We start from the raw sequence: 22,275 nt of genomic DNA on the forward strand, positions 1-22,275 counted from the left end.
TTAGGTGCTATATAATTGCTAAATATTATCATCTCTGCAGGTACAGCAGTTTGTTAGGGTAATGATAATGATTGACATTTCCCTGGCATCTTTCATCCCAACCAGATCCCTCTACTCTATTATAAAACACTGCTCTGCCTTGGTTCTCCATATGTCTCCAAACTGTCAACAGGATCATAACTGGCTCAGTGTTGCCAAAAGAAATAAAGGCACGAAGTCACTCGTGCAAGTTCACAGGACGTTACCAGAAGCAGAGCAAGGATCAGTTCAACTTTACGCTCAAGAACGCAAGCTGCACAGGTATGCACGTGGTACAGAGATACACAGACTCTACTTCAACAAGGACATGGAGCAAAGCTGCAAGAAGCAGTCCTGTAAGCCACCGCAGCACTCAAAAACCTCCCTAGTCCATCCCCGTCCCCCTCTCCTGACAAGCCAGCAGTACGTACCACAGCCCAACCACCACTTTGAACAATATATTCCAGGGACAGCAAAGCAGAGGGGCCATGGAGTGATTAATTAGAGACTATCAGTTTGGGATAGGTCTCTAAATTCTCATTAAGTCAGGTGCTGAGGCATCGCACATTAATCCAGAACATTTCCCCTTCGGCCCAAACAAATAAATAACTCTTGTATAATTCAGGGAGAATTGGGTGGAGCCATCTCTCCCCCTCTTCTCTGTCTCTTTCCAACCAACCAGTGAATAAAACATCGCCCGCAAATCTATTAGGCTAATTTTAAATCCTGACAATTTAGCAGCACTTCAGCAAGATAAGAGCCATTTATTAAAAGCCACAGTTCATTAAGCCAAATGCTGCTGGCGTATTTACTCAGAGAAATGGGGCTGGGCTTGGCTTTCACCAAGACCAGAAGTTCCCAAAGCAACAGGAGCGATCCCGTTTCACCCAAGAAGAGAGACCAGTAGGAAACTTCGCCCACCCTGAACCCAACAGGGCTGCACGTGCTTCCCGCTGAAAGTGCTGGGTATCGGCGCTGCCTCACCCCACCCTGCTGAGCATCGTGTGGCTCCGAAGCAGGAATCATGGGATGCTCCAAAGCAGGAGTCACAGGATGCTCTGCAGGTTTATTACCTAGGGCTATGAAAAGCTTCCAGGAGCTCCATCAGAGCAGCAGCTCACACGGTGCCATGCCTTGCAGCAAGCTTCCACGAAGCCATGCACCACCACACCGGGGACTGCTCCCAGAAGGATCAAAAGCAGAATCCGGATCAGGCACACACCACTTTGGACCCGTTCCTGTTAGTGGCAAGCACAGATTGACTTCAGAGCAGGGACAATCACTTCTACAGCGAGCCAAGAGAGGGCTATTTAAGAGGAGCTGTTGCTTGCCAAAAGCTACCAGATTGCACCCGGAGCTTTCCTTCCTCCAAGCTGCCACCTGACATCTCCGCTACGCCCCTTTTGCTCTGCCGCCGCATGGGCTCCCGGAGAGTCTGGGGCTGTGACAATGACAGCGGGTGCTTTGGGACACAGGGAGAGAACTCGGGGCTTCCCATTTCCAGGGTGGCAAGGGGAAAGAGGAGGGGGACTCAGCACTGCCAGCAGCCCTGCTGTTTGTGAACCATCATTTTTGTTAACCTTCATGAGGGACAAGTTTGACACTCCACCCAAATCAAGATGCTGAGGGGCCACGACAACTCCAACCGCACAACCGCACGCGCCCACCTTCTGCCAAAGCAAGTTTTCCCAGCAAAGACGTGCCGGAGCACAACCTGGCAGAGCACACATGGCCCTGTCAAGCTCTGCTCCCCTCCAGGAACCGCTTGCTGCACAGTTCCCTGCCGTGCTCGGGTCTCCGCAGGTACGGAGCGATCGCGAGGGGCTCAGTGGTACCCGAGGGATGGAGCCAGGAGGGAAGGCGCAGTGCCAACATCACTGCGAGGAGCTGGCAGCAGAGGGCAGTGAAGAAATCCCATCTCGCAGAGTTTGTGAGTGTAATTCATTCCAGCGGGAGACATCCAAGAGACTTTATCAAGTGCAATTGTCCCACTGCGCCTTTCACCTGCACACACTTGCAAGACAGTCTGGAGTCACTACAGAGTCTCCCTTTACAGTCAGAGCTGAAAGGAGCATTATAAAGGTGAATTAACATTTAAAAAGAATGTAAAAAACCCAGAACTGTTCTAATGATGATTAATGGGAAGCTATAAGGGAGGCCGTGACCTCCTAGTGTCATTAAATGGATTGGCAGGTTTCTGAGCATTAATTATAAATAGCCACAGGAGTTTGAGTGCTTAGCAGAATGATGATAAATCCATGACACAGGCAGAGAGACAAGGAGCCAGGAGCACAGGAGAACACGTGCCTGCATGTGCACACACACACATCTCAGCACGCAAGAAAACAGCGGTTTGCAGTGTTACATGCAGGAGAGAAAGCAAAAAAAAAATGTGGAAATGAGTCCGTCTGAGCATGCTTCTGTGTTTGGGTGGATAAGAGGATGGAGAGTGAGAGAAATGGGCAAATGATAAATTAGGCCTTGCCAGTCAATCACATTTTCTAAATGCTTTATATCCCAAAAGCTATAAAAGCAATATTCCTTTCTGGCCTTATTGGAGCCATTTCTGTAAGGCAATCACATCTGTTTCCTCTGGGATTTAAGCTGAACTATGCCTTGGCGCTTTTTTTTTTTGCCTTTTTTTTTTTTCCTCCCCTTTCTATTTACTCTCTAGCCTGCTACCAAAGAAGGGTCAGCGCATGCATACAAATAGGGAGGAGGAGTGAAAAACAAACAACCCCGAAGCAGTGGCCAGCGGCGATGAACAGACAGAAAGGGGCTGCAAAACTTCTTCAAATCCCCCAGCCCATTAGCAAAGCGATGGTTGCAATAATCAGGGGCCGTCTGGATTTCGAATCAGTCTGCTCTTCCAGTTAATGCTTTCTTTGCTTTAATGTGCATTATTCCACAATTGCATTGAGATTATGTAGAGCTGCATCCCAGGGCACTGCTGTGTATTACCTCGGATGTGCCGACCCGCCCAGCCTGCCTGGGATTTGTAGCAATGGGCATCACTGTGCCGCTGGCAGCTGCGCTGCTCTTGCAAGAGCCCTTGGAGAGATGCTCACCAGTAAAAGCCCAAATCCCTCTCTGAACACAGAGCTGCACAAGTGCATTTGCTCCACGAGGCAGGAGGAGAGTTTTTGCAGGGCTGTGAAAACAAGAGTTCGTGGCAAAGAGGATCAGCAAACTGTTGGAGCCCTGGGATTGCAGGTCTGAATAAATACAGGGGATGAATGGAGCCAGGACCTCAGCCTCATTCACGGTCTCTCACAGCCAACCGCACCGCCTGCGCAGGGGGAAGGCCCCTCTTGCTGCCAAGGAAGAGAAGAAAAGGCTCCGGGTGACATGCTGGAGGGGCAGAGCCCCAAGCTTGGGCACCCAGACCCCCCCACAGCTCCCAGACCGGGCACAGCCCTGCACCAGCAGCCGCATCCCACCGCCCAGCCCCGCTACCCAGCCACGGGGCACTTCCATTGCCATTGGGATCCCCGTTTCCTCCAGGATTTTGGCCAACTGCTCCTTCAGCTTCTGCCAGCTTTATGGGGAAGCAAAAGCACAAATCAACCCCCCCTCCACTGAAATTAAAAACATTCCCGTTTCCATTTAGATTTCAGTACCGTTTCCCCGCCTGGCTCTTCCAGGGGGAAGCATCATTTCAACTGACTGGAAAATGGTGGTGAAGGAACAGGTTCCCCATACAATTTTCTTCATATCCTATTAGTTGCAATACAATTACAGTGAATACATCAATTCTTAGCCCCAGCAGCTCCTAGAAAGAGCCACCTATTAAAAGCTGGCTTATTAATGGAACTGTACATCCAGGATTAATCGGGCCATGTTGGCCATTTCCATTTCTCACTCCACAAGTGCTTTTGTTTGCTTAATAGGCTGAAGTAACTTGAGAATGACACAACTTAGAGCTTCCCCCATTTGCTGTGCATATTGCCAGCAAATTTAATACCACTTTCCTCTCCGGCATTGCTCTGGGATAAAACCTGGCACGTACTGCCAAGGAAATCCACGCAGCAGGGTGAGAAGGATGAAAAGGGCCTTTCTGCCTTTGACAGAGCCCACAGGAGGGGACCCCGATTTCTCGAAGGCTTTAAACCCCCACAGAAACTTGCAACACCAAAAAGCCAAGAGCCAAAGCGAGCAGGCTGAAGTAGAGCCAGACTAGCACCGTGACATCACCCCACAAGCACTTTGGAAGCCTCCAGGCACCCCAAAGAGCATCACCCCCCACCCAGCCAGGCTTGAGGGTCCCCCCCCATCCCTCCCCAGGAAGCCCCACCAGGTCACAGCCCCATTCCTGGCCATCATCCCCAAAACCAGGACCACTGTCTCTCAGCACAGATATTCCCATGGCAGCAAAGTCAATGCATGTTGAAGCACGGTAATATAGTATGACTTTTCCCTTTAATGGAATTTTTCTAGCCCACTAGGAAAAAAAAAAAGACTCCATTAGCCATACTACAAAGGCTCCTACTTATTAGTATTTTAGAACAGCAGCAAAAACATTTCTTGAATCTAATTATTGCTGACAAATATGAAAATTGAAATCAAAGTTAAATTTTCAGCTACAGTGCCTCATACGGCAGCAGCTCGCTGGCTCCCAACTATTGCATCAACACATTTATTCTGCTGAGAAGGCTGCAGAGATTGGGCCCCCCCACCCCCTCCAGCCCACCCCTCCATCTTCAGGGGCATTAACTCTGACATATTCATCTCAACAGCCGGGGCTGCATAACTAACTTCATGTTTACCAGTCACACGCAGCCAACAGATCGGAGCAAGGCTCTCAGGGGCTGTAGAAGGAGGGAATAAGGCTTTTTTTCTTTAAAAAAAATATTTTTATTGATTCCAACTTTGCTCTCTCCCACCCCCTTCCAACCTGATCTCAAGAAGGAGGCGCTGGGTGATTTTAAATTCCTCAAGATAGAATATCTAGGAGGGAGGGGAGTGTGGTGGGGAAAAAAAAAAGCCTCGTCAACATATTTCCTTTCTCCTACCTCCCCCCAACATACTGTAAAAATCAATCCCCTTTGTCATTTTGCTCTGCTTGTGTGAATGTTTAATGGCTGTCGAGGGAGATAATGATTGCTGCTAGGAAATTCATTTCAGATTTGCTATTTATAAAGTACTTGGTGCTCAGGTGGGAAATTAACATAAGGAAGGGGGAAAGGGACCGAATCGGGGGAAAAAAAAAAATAAATACGCAGCAGGCGAGGAGGGATGAGATGCTGCGGGGCTGGCTGGAAAGGACCAAGGCCCCAAGAAGGATTTGGATCTGTTTCCATCCCTCCTGGGACAGAGGGAAAAGCCTTGCACAGAGCGGGGATGGCCATGCTGGGGACATCGGGGTGTCCCCAAGCACTGCCACCCCCTTCCCGGCAGGCACCCCTGCATACAAGGGACACAGAGCTGGGGCTATTAGCCCAGCAGCTGCTGGCTGCCAAAGCCACCAACGCTCCACACACACCATCAGCCAAAAAAAACTCACCACCACCACTATTTGAACCCCAGCATCCTCTCCAGCCTCCCACCCCGGACCCTCACCCCTCCAGATGAGCCACAAACCTCCTTCAAGTCCCCCCCTCCCCACAAAGCCCAACAACCTGTTGACACCGATTTGATTTTTGAATCCCGGGGAAATTCCCGTCTGTGATACAGTGGGATCCCGTACTGCCAGCGGTATGCATGCTGCCATTGAGTTGCTAATTCCTTGTCTCAGAAGTTGCTTTTTCACTTTCTGATTTTTCAATAATAGGCTTGGTATGAATCCCTTAAGCTTCTGAAACAAGCTGAAAACCGCTTTTCCAGCCATTTACATAAACACAAGTGGATCAGAAGGAATAATCATAGTTTATGCATTATTTGGGGGCTTTGGAGCCGGCTGCTAATGTGATGTCAGGTTTTGAAGCCCAAAACGTACAATGGGAAGCAGTGATGCGCAGAAAAGCAGCGCAAGAGGTAAACAATAAATAATACAATTTTTTAAATATTGGCTTCAGTGACAACGCGGTTTTGGCTTCGCCACTGCCCCAGCCTCTAATGGATCCTGCTCCTCACCAGCCTTGTTCCAGAAAGGGCTTCATTAAGAGAGATGTCACTCACGCTAAATCCAAATTCACCTCTTGCCAGCCAGCTCCTGTGCCTTGGCCCACTATCAAAAACCCCGGTGCTGGCTTTGGGGACTGACTTCACACCAAAAAACCAAAAAGCCCTCCAACACAGGCACCCTCTGATCTATAAATACCATCTGTCCCGCAGAAAGGGAATAAAAGCTAGAAAACAACCAAACCAACCCAGGAACTTAGTGCTATTCATTAGATAACTCCTACAAGAGGAGGGGGGGAGAAAAAACCCACTTAAATGGCAAGTTAATATTACAGTATTAATGAACCTTGCTTCGCTCTAAGTGCTTGTCATGCTTCCAACAAGGCAGGTCAGATTTGGCTTTGAAACCAGTTCTTTAAATCAAGAATGCCATTTCTGGCAAAATCGAAACATTAGCAGAGGATCTGTTTTGAAGTAATAACAATAAAAAAAATATCTAACAAGGGCTCGAAGACTCCAGGCTCTTTTGATACTGCTGGAATACAGCCTTTGGATCTCTTTTTTTTTTTGCTTGAAGTCACAACTTCGTACAAAAAGCTTCTGCAAGCTCCAAATCAGAACAAAAAAAAAAAAGTGCTTCAAAAATCAACCCTTATTTTCCCCATACTTTGCTTTCACAGGGAATTTGTGATTTTTCTGTTTTATTCCATTTTGGAATAAATAAAAACCACACTCTGCTTCATTTCTAATATTACACAATTTCCTGTGGCATTTCCTACTGCTTCGCAGCTGCTGTGTCCCATTGCAAGTTGCGGGAGGATGCAAACTGGCCAGGCGGGCTGAGCATTTGTGGGTTCACAAGCTAAACTTAGAGCTTCACAGCACTGGGCGCCCCACAACCACACGGCAGGGGGCAAAAGGCCCCATTTTCAAGGGAAATCCAGGTTAGCCGGACCAGACAAGGGAAAAAAAAACCTGGCTGGTATCTTCATGGAGCGCATGGCCAAGCCAGGAAGGGGACCACGCAACCAGGCCAAACTGTAGCAGGACCCACCTCCCAGTCCAGGACCTCCACGCTCACAGCATCTTTTTCTGCTCCCTCCCACCAAACCCCTGCCAAGCAGCCGCTCCCACCCCCCCCTGCAAGCCATCCCCGCCGCGGCTCCAAGAGCAAGCACTTGGCATGAGCCCTAGCTGGCTAGGGGGCTAGAGGTGCCCTCACACAAGGTGCTGAGCACCCTCGTGCTGGGATCCACCCACCTCCAGAAGGTCCTCAGTGCTGACTTTTGAGCCTGGCAGCTGCTACACCGCTCCATCCCCGTGGGATGGCAGAGGATGCTGTGCCAGCTTCCATCACCGCCTCCCCCGTGCTTTAAAGGAAATCCTCCAGCCACCAGTAATTTATGCACCTTGGGTCCCCCGGATCCTGGCTTCCCGCTGCTACAAAGAGTCTCAGAACCGCAGCTCCCTGCTCAGAGGGTCTGCTTCGGCTCCCCCTGATTAGTAAGCAAAGCATGCAGGAGGTGGAGGAGTCGGAAGAAGGGAAAGCAAGGAGGGGAGGATGCCAAGAGCCGAACACTGTCTGTAGTGGGAACAGTCAACAGGACAAGGGGGTCAAGAGGTCAATTAATTTACAACAGCTTTCAGCATTGGACATATTAACTGTAAGCGCATCAAAAATCCATGATATCCTTCTTGGCGGGAGATAACAGAGCACAGCGGAGGCAGCACCTCTGATTTATTATTAACCAAGAGCAAGGTGCGTGCTTCGGGAAGGAGGAGGGAGGCAGCTAGCTCCTCCAGGCTAGTAGCCACAGCTCCAAACATGCTGAGAACAAGGGGTGCGTGATGCCTGGAGGATGCACCAGCACCCACAAAAGAGTTGGAGGCCCCTGGGATCAGGGTGCCCCAGGGGGTGCAGTGACAAAGAGCCTGTCCTTTGTAATTATTTCCCCCCCCAAAAAAAAGAAAGGCTACTAAAGGCATAGAAAGATTCATGTGCGGGAGTGCAGGATGCTGGCTGAAGATGGGAGACAGCAGTATGGCTTAGACTCCCACTGCCACATCCTAGGTTCTGGCACCTTGCTCATTTTGGCCCCTATTTGAAACCAAGAGCTCAACTCCAAGTCCGAGTTGTGGCTCCAAGGCAGCTGCAAGCCTTTGCCATGAACATCTGAGTGATCATGTCTGAGTCCCACCGAGTCTAATGGAAGATTTGCCACTGCGCATCAAAAGGAGCACTACCAGCAGCCCCGGGGGAAAATTTAAAAAAAAATATCATATTTACCCTCTTTAAAGCTTTGCTCTAGTAAGGCATCCTCTCAACTGGGGAACAAGCAAAGAAAATTTTGCCCTTTCCTATTATTGAAGTTTGGAAAGATAGATGCAACAGAGTTTATTTTCTGATCCCCATGGTGAGAAAGATACTCTCCACGTGGTGCTCTGCAGGCTGCGGAGGAAGGCTGGAGCCCACCTCTGCTGTCTGACTGCGAGTTGCCTGGGAAGCAAGCTGGTGAGCTCTCCCCCTCCACCTCCACCCTGGTTTATCACAAAAAAACAGCAAGCCCTGCTTGCTAGCTTGACCTAGATCTGTCAACTGATCAATTTTTTTCCCCCATAGGGAAAAATAAAATGGGGGGGGGGGGATCACAATATGGATATTTTTAAGCAAAAGCTGCAAGAAAAATACATGAAGCAGACACTTCCAATATTGAACGCACTCATCTCATGCTCAGATCAGGGCTGACACAAGAGTAAGACAGAAAAACCATTAGCCAGGGTTACTGTGGTCAAAATGCCTGGACAGATTAAAAAAAAAAAAAAGCTTTTGCTGAGTACTAGGACATCCTAGAACTGGCTGCAGCCTCCAGAGGATCCAGCACCACCAAGCCCTGTAAAAGAGGGATGGTCCCCATCATGCTTCAGAAGTTTAGTTCTACCAGAGTTTTGTTTGGGTTTTGGGGTTTTTTTGGTTTGGTTGTTTTTGGTTGTTTTTTTTTTCCCCTCCAAACTCACAACTACCACCTGATAATTTTCTGCTTGTCAAACTCCTATTGACCTCCTCCAGAGAAGCCTGTTGGTCCCACCCCAGATGTGGGGACTGGCCCATACCTCCTTGGCCATGCAGCCCAGGTCTGCTTCATTGGTCTGCCCCACGTACCGGCAGAAGCCACCTTCTTCACGTCTGCATTTTAAAGGCAATAAGCTGTTGCATATCCTAAAACACGTGGCGGTGTGTATGGGACCTCACACATCTCTCTACTCCACCACCGGGGCTCCTAAAGCTACTGCAACTCCAGCACGGACCAACTCCAGCACACCTTATAGCATGGTGTGGTGGGGAATGTATCTCATTACAAACGAGAACGCTTGGATAAGTTCTCTCCACATACGCAGCACAGAGCAACCACAAGTTCACCCCTCACTATATTCCGTCAGCCCACTGCCACCAGCACCAGATCAGTGGAGGGATGCTCCCAGGGAAGCATGAAATGAAATGCATGAAAACCCCCACGTGCAACACCACGCACGGCACCCACAATGAAGCCACCGACCAAACCAAGATCCCAGGCACCAACCCAGCTGTTTTAGGTGCCATCCCACTTGTTTTGCACACCACCACCTGCTTCCAGAAGCATCTTTCTGCTTGGGTTCCCACTTACTCTGTGGAGTCTTAAAAAAAGTGCCAATTAATGCCATGCAGTGGCCTGATTTCCAGAGGTGCTGGATACCTGCTTACAGCTTCGGTTAAAGTCAACAAGAATGACAGATGTTCAGCAACACTCCAAATCAGGCCATTGAGTAACCAGAGCGCATTCCCCTCCTTTTATATACTACATATAACTGGGTTATCTAATCATGTAGGTATTGATTATTACCGTTATTATCTATTAAATAGCTATTTTCTGCTGTTGGGGTGAATATCACATTTTATTGACCTGCACGGTAACTATTAACCACCACGAAGCCACATCTAATATTTTCCCGGGGGAGCAATAAATCCGGGTACTCACAGAAAGATGTCGATACACATAATTTTTCTTATACACATTCATTAGCACAATTACCTCCTTCCACTGCCAAGTCTCCCCTCCCGCCTCCACCGAGAAAGTGCCCTCCCAGGATGCATACCCCCGACCCATGCAGTGCTCCCCAATCCTGCCCTTCCCCAGGGGGAGCGACCGACCATCCCCCTCCCCATGGATGCATCTCCTGGCCAGATCCAGCCTTTCCATCCCATGTCTCCAGTTGGGAGTTATCTGCAACCCAGCCACATAATTCTTTTGGATGAGGAACACTCCGTGTATGATGTTGACATATGCTATTATTTTACATACCTATTTCAGTTTGCATGCTTATTAGAATAAGGTCTTTATGCTAATTTGTAAATCAAATTCCCATAATTCTTGGCTTACTGATGCTAAAGGCCCAGCTAAATCTTCTATGACCTTTTAGCCCGGTTAATCCTTTTACGCATGGTTGAGTGAAGAGTTTTCTTCTCTCTTCCACTCCCAAGCACCGAGGTGGGATTTCTGCACAAGTCCTCCTCTTCCTCAAGAAATCCAGGTGGGTGTGAGTCAGGAACACACAAGACCACCTCTCTACTTCAAAATATGGAAAGAAGGAAGCGAAAACACCGCTGCTGGGTCCTTAAACACACTGTAGATATTCACTGCTGCTGTTTAAAGAAAAATCCTACAGAAGAGATACCGCAAACACAATGAGAGCTGTGTTGCCAAATTGCTGCTCATCTCCCAACGCTCAGGGCTATCCCAGCCCTCTGCAACCTTCCTCTTCCCAGCTCCTTCCCCCAAGCCATGGCTGGGTCCTTGGCTGGCTCTGCCCTTCCCACGTGATGCGATGGACACCTGCATCTCATTCCCACGGAGATGCAGCACCCAAGCAAGCCCCCTCATCTCGCTCTCTAGCACCAACACCCCATAATAAACAGCTCCCTTGGGAACGGTAGCATCACCGGGCACCAAGCCAAGCTGGACCTTTCGGGCCTCAGAGGGCTCCCTCCAAACAGCTACTACACAAGAGCGCCTGTCACGGGGGCACGTTTCCAAAAAAAACCAAGAGTGAATCTGCAGAACTTGGAGGCCCTGTGGCTGTTTGCACAAACGTGGATGGTCAAGCACTTCAGAATTATCCCACTTCATGCTCCGCTTTACACTCAAGTATACTCACAAACCACTTTTCTTATTGTTTGCTTGGCTGTAAATAGGTAAATGACCTGGAGTATTGATAAACTGCTGCAGAGGGCAGCACAGATCTCTTGAGCTATTTGTAGTAGATTTGTGCAAAACACGGTCTTCCTACACGACAATAATTTTCGCATTTTCAAACACAAGCCAGCTCTGCTTTGGTATACCAAGCGCAAGAGAAAAGTTAGAAAACAAAAAAATACTGTGGCTATCCAAAGAGTTCACAAAGCAGCAGCACCGTACTGCTGGGATTTGGCATGCTGGATATACTACCCTTGTGACTGAACGACCCCCCCCCCAGATTCTCAAAACTCCCTTAGAAAGTTTTTGCTAAAAAGCAAAATCACTTCTGCTAGGTAGTTTTAAAAAAATTAATGACTCATTTAAATACAATTACGCAAGAAAACCTCCCAGGGAAACTCCTTCCCTCTGACAACCCAGCACACCCAGCTTCTCCCAGCTCAAAAAAACCTAAACTTTTTTGTGCAATGCTTTGCCCAGCACCCCACAGTTCAGCCCCTAGTCCCCCTGAGACCATGGCACAACGAAGCTCCCTGCTTTTTCCCCACCTCAGCCGTGACTCTGTGACTTCTGGCACCCACACCAGATCCCTGCAAAGCAGGGGGCTCGGGGGATTTTTTCCTTGGGGAGGCAGGGCAATCCTCCCCACAGCTATGCCGCCTGGGAGAAGAAAAAAAAAAAAAAAAAAAAAAAGAAGAAAAAAAACCCCAACTACTTTCTGATCTGTAAGCTTCGATGGGAGGAGAGAGAGGAAGCATGAGAGATGACCAGAGGCAGGGAATAGGACTGCAAGGAAGCCCAGTCAGGAGCCAAAAAGCAGACATCCAATAAACAAACAAATAAAATAAATGAAGCACAAATTCTGAGCAGGAGAAACAAGGGAGGGAAGGGCAGCTTTACCCCCCTCCTGGGGAGCCCCAACCTTCCACCACCCCACCTGGGCTCCCCACAGAGGCAGCAGCACAGGGGTTGGGGGTCCCAGCCCCAGGGACCCCCCTCGGGAGCCGGGGGTGCAGGGATGCCAGCATCCCAAGCAGCAGGAGCAGGAAGCAGCAAGCCTGGGAGGAGAGAGCTTGAGGAGGGAAAGAGGGAGGAAGGCGAAGAGGAGAAATGCCTTGGCGTGTGATGTGCATGCTAAGCAGCCCGTGCCGGTCGATATGACAGGGGTGGCTCTCCGCAAGAGCGGGCCCAGCCTGCCCAGCAGAGAGAACTTTGAGCAGAGATGGTGGCTGCCCACCTCCCCCTGCCCCACCAGCCCCCTGCCCCACGTAGCCAAGGGTTTCACACCCCACCGGAGGGCTGCTGCACAGCACCTCAGCTGATGCGGGATCCAGCAGGGCTGATCTGGACATACGGGTGCCCACACCCTCGTCCCCAGCCCTCGGTGGGCACCGGGGCAGCACAGAGGGGCCTGGCTCCAGCAGGTCCCTTCCCCCCCACTCCCCGACCCCGTGCAGGAGGCTGCATCCAGCCCCCCCACGGGTACATGCATCCCCCGCGGGGTACATCCAGCCCCGCAAAACCCCGGGTACCACCCGCTGAGCACGGCCCGCGGGAGCATCTCCCCTTCCCCGCCGGAGCCCCGCGCAGGATGCGCCCCCCCCCCCCGCCCCCCCAGTGCAGGATGCGGCCCCATCCTCCCCTCCCACGCAGGGAACCCCGCTCCCACAGCCCCTCCAGATGGCTGCGAGGAGACTAACGCGAGCTGACAGGCTCGGTGCTCTCAGCCAGATGGGGCTGGCTCCTGCCCCCTCCTCTCCCCCCTTGTTTTTTTTGCTCTTTTTCCCCCCCCGCCCTCGCACAGCGCGGGGTGGGGGGCCTCGCGAAGCGCCATCCCCCGGGACAGGGGGGAAGGCAGCCGTGCTCGCCCGGGACAAGCTGGACAAGGACTTCCCAAGTCCCCAGTCCAGCGGGCAGGAGCCGGGGCTGCACCCAGTTTTTGGGACGACCTTGCAGGCAAAGCAAAGGGTGCTGGCGGGGGGGTGGGCTGCACAGGCACACACACCCCCCCCCGCACCCAGCCTGTTGGATGCGCTGCTCCCGCGGCAACTAAGTTGAGATGGCAGAACCGTTCGGCACCACCACCCCAAAAAAATATAATAAAATCAGTTGAGGAGGGGTGCTGCGCCATGGGAGAAGTGTGTGCCCCCCATCCCAGTGCACCGCGGGGAGGGAGCACGCACCGGCAGCTGCCGCCGCACCGTACCCGCATCCGCACCCCCCGCAACTTAGCGGCGGGCTGGGGACCCTCTCCCAGCTCTATCCCCGCTCCGAGGGGGGTGTCCTCACCCCATCCCAGCCCCCCCTCCCCCGGCAGGGTGCTGCCGTGGGGCCGCGCACCCTCCGTACGCTCCGGCTGCATCCCCCCCCGCAGCATCCCCCGCAGCATCCCCGCCCGGCCCTACCTTGGGAGAGGAGGAGAGCGGCCATCCCGGCGAAGATCACCCAAGAGACGGGGTGGTGCATTTTCGCCTGGGCCATGTTTCACCGCGGGCTGCGATTCTCTCCCCTCCTTCCCCACTCACTGCCTGGCGGGGAGAGGTTTAAAATCCAGCGTTTCCCAGAGCAAAGCGCAGGAAGGGGGAGGGAAGGGGGGGGGGAAGGAAGGGGGGAGGAAAAAAAAAATGTAAAAAAGCACCGCAGGGTGAGGAAGGAAAAAAAAGGCAAAAAGGAGGAAAAAAAAAAAGGGGGGGAGGGGGGGAAGGGGGGTCGGAAGGGGTTGCAAGGTGCGAGGGACGAGCGCTGCCGTGCCCGCCGCTCCGGCCCGCACACGCCGCCCGGCTGCAACACGCCGCCGGCCGCGCAGGCAGCCCTGCCCCGCGCCGCGCTCATTGGCTGCGGGGCCCCCCCCGCACCGCGCACCCACCGCCCCCCGCAGCCGGGACCCCCGGCAGCCGGGACCCCCCGCCGGCAACGGGCGCCTCCCTCGCCCCCGCAGCCGGGACACCCGGCACCCACCTCACCCCCCCGGCAGCGGGCACCCCCCAGCATCAGGTACCCCCCGCCCCCTCCGGCACCCACCAGCATCAGGCGCCCTCCCCCGCCTCCAGGAGTATCACACATCCCACTTCCCCTCAAAGGGTATCAGACGCTCCCCTCCCCGCCACCCCGGTACCCATCAGCATCAGACACCCTTCCCCAGTATCCGACATCCCCCAGCATCCAGCACCCACCAGCATCAGACAGCCCCTCCAGCATCAGCCACCCCCACCCGCACCCCCTCCAAGCATCCAACACTCATGGGTATCCTCACACGCACCCCCAGTATCCAGCACCCACCAGCATCAGACACCTCCGTCAGCACCCGACCTCTCTCCAGCATCACACCCCCCCACACATCTGCACCCCCTCCAGCATCCAACACTCATGGGTATCCTCACCCCTCCTCCAACATCCATTCTGGGGGGCTCCCCTGCCACCCCCATCCCAGCACTGCACCCCCTGTGAAAAGGGGGGGGGGGTGAAAGCCCCCCCACGGGGTGACTGCAGCACTGCCGTGCCTCAGTTTCACCACCTGCATGATGATGATGATGGGGGGAGAAGCCTTCATACATCCCAAAACGTGCTGCGCCCAACTCTGCTTTCGGGGGGGCTGGGGAGAGGCCAACAAGCCTCCTCCTCCTATAGGGCTAATGCCATATGGAAATTGCTCTAAAAGCAAATTTAATAGGGAATAACTCAATTTGTAGCAGCAATCTACTTTCACTCCAGATCAAAGCCTTTCTCCCTTGTGCTGTCGCCACGCTCATCTGATTCCTCACGACCACCTCCCGCACCAAGCAGCATCGGGGCCACTCGCCCCCTGCCTAGCCTCAAACACATTTGTGTTCACTCCTCACCACGTGCCAATTTTAGTGCTTATTTCACAATGGAAACAAAATAGACCTTTCTCCAACTCACAACACCTCCAAAACCACCCCTACCCATACCCCACCCCAGCATCAAGAGCACAACACCAACATGCCTACATTGAAAGGGTCCTCAAGACCAAAACCTTAAATTTTTTTCAGCGTTCATCCAACATTATTATTACTACAGACACTGAACCCCAAGACTCCTATTTGACACAACCTAAATAAATAGTATCTTGTTAAATATTCATTATTTTCATTAGTAGTAAGGATGTCTCATTTTGTCACTCGAGGTGACTCACAGCCCCTTAAAACAACATTATAGGCAGAAAAAAATGACAAAGAAAAAAGAAAAAAGGTATCTTGGCTTTTTGTATTTATTCCTCCTCGGAGGCTTCCAAACATCTGAGCTGTTCACTTTGCAATTCAGAAGATTTGGCTGCAAACTCCTGGAAATCCAGCTGTGTTTCTCTCCCTTCTATCACTGCCGCCCAGAGAGGCTCCGAGTCAGACGCCGGCGGGTCACTCTGCTGCAGAAAGGTGACAAAGGGCAGGTGCCAGTCCCTCTCCCACGGCCCCCTCCACAGCTCTAACAATCCCCACATCAAAAGCTGGCGGCTGAGGGACCGGCAGCTTGGGTCAGATGTCCCCAACAGCCCTGTTGGACACTTGCAGGTCCTTGTCCCCAACCAGGGAGATGCACTTCACCCATCCTCAGGCTTTCCCCAAGAGCTCCACTGCTGTCACCCGTGAGTTTTCATGGGGGTCTTGCCAAGACACCACTGGCGTAAAGCTGCTGCTTGAGGCAAACAGCTTTCAGCCCTCCTCCTCCTCCCCCAAGGCTTGCTTCAAACCATAGACCTCAAGGAGGTCCAACCACCCCAGAGCTCTCCACCATCATTTTATGGTACAGCCTCCCAGCGCCTGCATCACTGCCCAGCTCATTAGGGTGGGAAGAGCTAACGAGAGCAGTACCACTAACGACCCAGTCCTGGGCTGCACACAAAATCATTTAGGTTGGAAAAAGACCTTTGAGATTATCAGGTCCAACCTTTAACCCAGCACTGCCAAGTCCATCTCTAACCCACGCTCCTAAGCGCCACAGGCATGCATCCAGCGCGATATTCCTCGGGAAGCCGTGGGGGGTGTAGTACCCACTCCTACCCACCTCGTGATGTTAGGGCTTGAGCTGTTCCTCATCCACAACCCTGCCGCTGCCCCAGCCACCCCCAGCTGATACATTTTGGATGGAGATGCTTGGGAAAGGGTAAGGATTCCTGTCTCTGTCACATCATCTCATCCTCTCCACCGCTTCCCCGCTACTCCATCAACACGAGTTACCTACAATAACGCCAGATGCCACATAACAATTTCTCCCACCTTTTTGCAATGCTTCTGAATTTGACCCTGGCTGCTGAGCCAGCTAGCGTACTTACAACAGCTGGAAGCAGGCGATTAGGTTAGTTTGGATTATTACCTAGCCATTACGCTTTAAAAAACACAACTTCCCCGTCTATTTGCCTAAGCAGAGAGAGCACTTTATAAGGCGGCCCTATGCAGTAGCCGCTCTTCCTCCAGATTTACTCTATGCATTATTAATTCACCCAGCGCTTGTTCTGAGCACGTATATTTACCCGGTGCACCAGAACAGCTCTTAAGGAGCCTTTGGCTTGTGGCTTTGTGGAACATCAACTTTTCATGTTGAACAGCAGGTGATGTTCAACAGAACGCCTTGCAATAAATGCCTAATATCCATTACACTCATACATATCTATGTGCCAGGCTGATATGAACATACCGATAGCAGGGCTGCACTCCCGAGATAGGGGGACAGGGGGAAAGAAGTTATTCATTGGAAATCACACATATATATGGTGTTAAACAGGGATGCCAAACCTCCATGCATATTGAGCTGCAAGTGTCCCCTTTTGGCAGACATTTCTGCAAAATTTTACATGAGGTTTGGGGTTGGTTGGGGTTTTTTTGCCCCAGATCTGAATAGAAGACCAAAATACAACACCTTAGCTAAAAGTCTGCAGGGAGAAAAAAAAGTGACATGCTGCTTTGAAATGAAACCTCTAACTGGCTCTAAAAGGAGCGTTGTGACCTTGCTGAACAGCACTGCATAATTTTTAATAGACATTTTTTGCTGGAACTGACATACTCCCAGGCGTGGTTTTATTCTGCTAACATTTTTCCAGAGGGAAATGCCATGTTTCATTGGATTTTTTCATCATCCCTACATATACATACCTATAATTACTATATGCATTGCAATAGCGTTTCACATGCCTTTGTTAAGATCCTGGTTCCATTATGTTAGTCTCTGTATGTATACCTGGTTAAAAACCCAACCAAAACACAGTCCCTCCCTCAAGATCTTCAAGTCAAAATAAACAAGGCAAAGAAAGGTATTGAGACAAGAGCAAATTATTTCTCTTTTTAGGGCTAGAAAAATAAGGCTTGGAAAAGCTAAGTCACCACATGAGGTCAGGAAGGGAATTTCCAGCCATGCCAAGAACCAAACCAAAAAAAAAAATCTCCCAAATCTTAAGCAAAGGTTGCAGGACTCGCCCGCTTCCTCTTGCGGCGTTTCCCCACCCCAGGATACTTCTGCTCCCAGTTTCACCAGTACAAGGTGAGAGTTAAGGGAACGCTTCTACCAGCTATACCAAAATATCAAAGAGAAGGAAAAAAGGGTGTTTTGCACATAACTTAAATGAGGGATAGTGACCGAGGGGGGTGGAATCTGCAAAGCTTAATCAGTGCCTACGCCAGCATCTCAAAGGCATCTCAGCACCCCCGTGCCCTTGTGTGCACAGGACACATGGAGCCAGACAGACGAGTGCCCACAGGCAGCCGCTGTGCACGTGAATGCCCGGCTTTGCTCCTTTAATTACACCTCCTACGGGTGAGAAAGATAAGCCCAAATGGAGTGACTGCATGAAGGGAGGAAGCCTATAAGTTATTCATAAGTTCAGGCTCAAGCTCCTCTCTTGCTTTCACTCCATGACACCTTCAAAACATATTATTCATCTATTTTTTCCTCCTCTGGGAAGAGAGATGGTAATTGTAGTAAATATATCACTGCCAAGTCATCCTTGCAGCCTCCGAGCCTGCACGGTGCTAGGGGTAGAGATCCAAGACGGTGGCCGCTGTCGAGACACTTTGGGATGCCCAGGCTCTGTGAAGGACATCCTCACACTGCCAGTGAGCAAACCTGCTGGGGAAAAACCCCCACCCAGTCCATCACCAAGGCATTTACCATCCCAATTGCCTCCGGTGGCAAAAAAATCAAATTTAAAAAAAATCAAGCCCTACAGCTCCCATCACCCCCACCCCACTTTGGATGAAAACCCCATATTCCCCATCGAGCGCTTGCCAACAGCTCCACGACAAGTTGAGCAGCAAAGTTTCCTTCATCCCCACCGAGCTTGGACCAGGACTGCTGTTTTAACCCCAGCCTGATTGCATGTGGGCAAATTTTGGGCTCCATTTCTGGCTTGCAAGGGGGAAGAAAAAAAAAAAAAAAAGCAGCCACAATCACCAGCAGCCCTTCCTGCAAAGCACCTTTGGAAACAAGAGCCACAGCAGAAAGGTTTTGTTTGCCCTCTCAAGGCTGTTCCAGACAGAATAATGCTACTGCCAACTGAAGCAGCTCTCCTTGAGCTCGAGAGGTTAGTTTTTCTGAATGCAGTGACACAGATCCTCATCTCGGCCCCATAGCACAGAGGATTTGTTGTACTCCAGTGCAAAAATAACCCTGAAAACAACATCTATGGTCACACCATGAGGGGAGGGCTAAGACATCGGCATCAGGCGCCTGGGAGAAGAGAGACGGGGCATGAATTTTATTTGTCCTCGATTCCCAGGGAGGTCATTTACTGCAGTGCCCCTGGCACTTCCCCAGCCCTTTCTAGCACATTTGATTCTTGTGAGTTTTCTTAATCTCATCTCCTTCATTGGTTATTGCTCCTGCAGTGCTGAACTCAGCAAGATCGCTTCTGTTTAGAGAAAGATTAGCACCGAGTACATTAAACACGGTAATGCCATGTTCTACGGGGCACTGGGTCACCACCCCAGCTCCAAACGCCCCGTAACACCTTCCCGAAGCGGGTGCTTTTTGCTGCACCAGGTTTTTAGCTCACGTCTGCAACACCTAATGCACGCCAGCCTCAGCAGCAGGCTCTCCCAAGCAGCGCAGCACGTCGCAAGGAACAGTTTGGAGATAAAAAGCCCAACCCAACAACCAGCAGCTCCATTAAGATGGAACCCGACAGTCCTTACAGGTTCCTTCCAACACAAGATATTCTGCGATTCTGTTCTACGATGGCAAATTACGTGCTGGGGGAACTACACGATCATCACAACAGAAAAAAGGGGTGGATGGAGAAAGGGGCTGGCTCAGCCAGACAACGTGCCCACCCAGCAGGGAGATGGCACCCTGCAAGAGCCACCCAGCTGTGACATACACCTTCCCATGCTGGGATGGTCCCTGGACTTCTCCAAGGTGCAAGCTCAGAGGAAGCAGCAACCTGCATCCCCACAGGGAGGGGATGCACACAGTGCCGTGCTTGCAATCCATGCCCTCGCCCGGTACACCAGGACCAGTCACCCATGCTACCTAGAGAATAAAATTTCCCCAAATCAAGCGTGTTGTAACACAGAAGTAAACCAAGGTGGTAAGGGCCTCTGCAGAGATGCTCAGCGGCCAGCCCGCCTGCTCCCACTATTTTCAGTTTCTTTCCCCAAACAAAAGAGATTCCTCCTTATTCCAAGGATTTTACAACAAGGTTTTCCATCACCTGCCTGCTGGAGCACGTGCTGCAGTTAGTCCCTGTCCCAACCAGACTCTTATCACAGCTCACCGCCTCCACTCCCTGCTTTCCAGTTGATTAGGTGTTTATTTACCTACAGATTACAAGGAGGCAACAAGTCTACCTGGGGAAGAGGCACTGTTGCATGGGTAAAGACTCTGCAAACAGATGGCTCGAGGCAATAGAGGATGTTTACTACTTTGTGTGTGCTTCTGGGCTTGAGGGTGACACAGCCCTGGCACATCCCTATGTTTCTTTTCAATTCCCCACACTCCCCCCTGCACCCCCCCCACCCCCCTCATCAAGCTCTCTACAACCTTCTCCGAGACTTTGGGAGTGAAGACCGACTCAGTCAGCTGCCTGGGTCTGTCCTGGAGAAGGTATTGCAAGACATACTAGTTTTAAAATACCTGCCCTCAGAACTCTCAGACTTTCACAATTCTAACCAGCTTTTCAACACCGACAATGAGATACTAATTTTTGCAGCAGAAGCACGTGCACAGCTCTTTTCCAGCCCGTCAAGCTAGCAGCCACAGCCAGACAGCCATGGCTCAGCCACCACCCAGGGCACCAGTTTGGCTTGTGGGCAATAAAGCAGCCTGCAGCCCCCTTGATGTCCCAGGTGATCTCACTTTGAGCAAGCACACCAGGACCTGGGAACACCCAGAAAGCCACCAGGTGCTCTTTATTGACCAATATTTTCAATTCTGGAAGGGCCATCCTCAGCAACAGCAGAGATGCTCAAAACACACCAGCATCTATTTGGCTTTTGAGCACTGGTGCAACACCTGTGAATCCAGCCAAGCCTCTAATTACTGGTCAAACCTTGGCAGGCCTCAAACATGACAGCCTTTGTACTCCAGAGGGGGAAAAAAAATAAATGCATCCATTACAACAACCTTCTTGTGATGAAAATGCCATTTCAGACCCTGCAGACCATCTAGGGAATTTTTCCCCCCCCTGTCTAATTCATGTCTCCCACAAGAAACCCAGGTAAGCCAGCCCTGGGAGGAACAAGATTTATTTTCCCCCAAATAACCCACGTTTGCAATTTTAGCTTCTCCCACTCACGCTGCCACCCCAAACTAATTGCATTCCCCACATGCTCCATTTCCTTCTTCCCCCACCCCAGTCTTTAAAGGCTTGTCATGTTATACAGTAGGCTCAAAGCACATTCAAGATTAGTTCTGTAACCTGCCCGGCAGAGCCAGAAAATTGAACGTGGTAGAAAAAGAAGGGAAGAAGGGGAAAAAAAAAGAAAAAAAGAAAGAGCCAGCTCTTGTCAAGAGCGTGGTAGTACAAGGAAGTAATTTTTCTCTGCCCATTTCAGTTGGACGTTGCTGTTTACGTCCGCGCTAGACGCTGCATCCTTTCTTCTCCATCGTGCAGCTGTAGCATCGGCAAATTGGAGAGGGGAGGCACAGGGGGAAGGCAACAGCAACTGAAATTGGAGCCTATTGAATTTTCAATAGGACACCAAAATATATACATATTTCAGCATGTGCGTGTACAGATATACAAGTCAATATAGGAATCTGTGAACAGTCGGTTCCGAATAATTACAGTGGGGGGAAATCATTGGAATAATGAGCAGTTGCTACCAGAACATCCAGGGAAATGAAACGCTGGCTGCTGTTTATTAAACAGTGCTTTATTTTCAGTTTAAGGTGTTTGGGATGAAATTAGGTGACAAATACACAGCATCACTGAATGACTGGAACAGCTCGGGATCATTGAGGGGAAATGAGCAAGTCAGCTCCAAAAACCTTAATTTTTCTCCCTCTTTCTGCCTTTCCTTGCTGTTTCCTTCCTTCTTCCCACTGCAGCAGCCTCCGGAAGGGGCTCTCACACAGTTCTGATGCTACAGGAGGAAGCAAGATTGCCTCTGCCCTCAGATCTCACCACTGGCACTGCAGAAGCGCTGTGGGATGCCAGCGCTGGACCTGAGCAGCGGCAGGGACTAGAGACAGCAAGATGGGATGGGACTCAGAGCCAGCAACCACAGGGCCACCCTTTAACAGCTGGAACTTGCAAAATGATAGAGGTTTGGGGGTTCCCCCCCCCCCCCCCAATATCTTTGCAAAGATGACACACAGCCCACCCACACCCCTACACCTTCGAGACCAGCCGGCATATGCTTAACTTTTTTCCAAGGCCAAAGACTGTATAAAATGGCTGCACAGCAGAGGAGAGATCCAGAGCACGACTGACAGGTCTGAGCCTTGCAACAGCAAAGCATCTGCTAGGAAAAACAGCAGGAAGAGCACACAACCCGCGTATGAAAAACAGGTAGATTCTGAA

At 51.0% G+C, this 22,275-nt stretch overlaps 1 protein-coding gene across 1 annotated transcript in view; it reads right to left on the reverse strand.

The window, feature by feature from the left end:
* LOC119158236 (protein CEPU-1) overlaps positions 1-14,093 on the reverse strand; it is a 352,937-nt gene extending 338,844 nt beyond the window's left edge. Inside the window, exon 1 of the mRNA XM_037409927.1 lies at positions 13,712-14,093. Within this exon, the coding sequence (XP_037265824.1) occupies positions 13,712-13,787 (76 nt within the window). The 5' untranslated portion in view covers positions 13,788-14,093. The remainder of the gene's footprint in view (positions 1-13,711) is intronic.
* Positions 14,094-22,275: the final 8,182 nt, after the last annotated feature.

This window comes from Falco rusticolus, chromosome 16, assembly GCF_015220075.1.
Source record: "Falco rusticolus isolate bFalRus1 chromosome 16, bFalRus1.pri, whole genome shotgun sequence".
NCBI classification, from domain to species: Eukaryota; Metazoa; Chordata; class Aves; order Falconiformes; family Falconidae; genus Falco; species Falco rusticolus.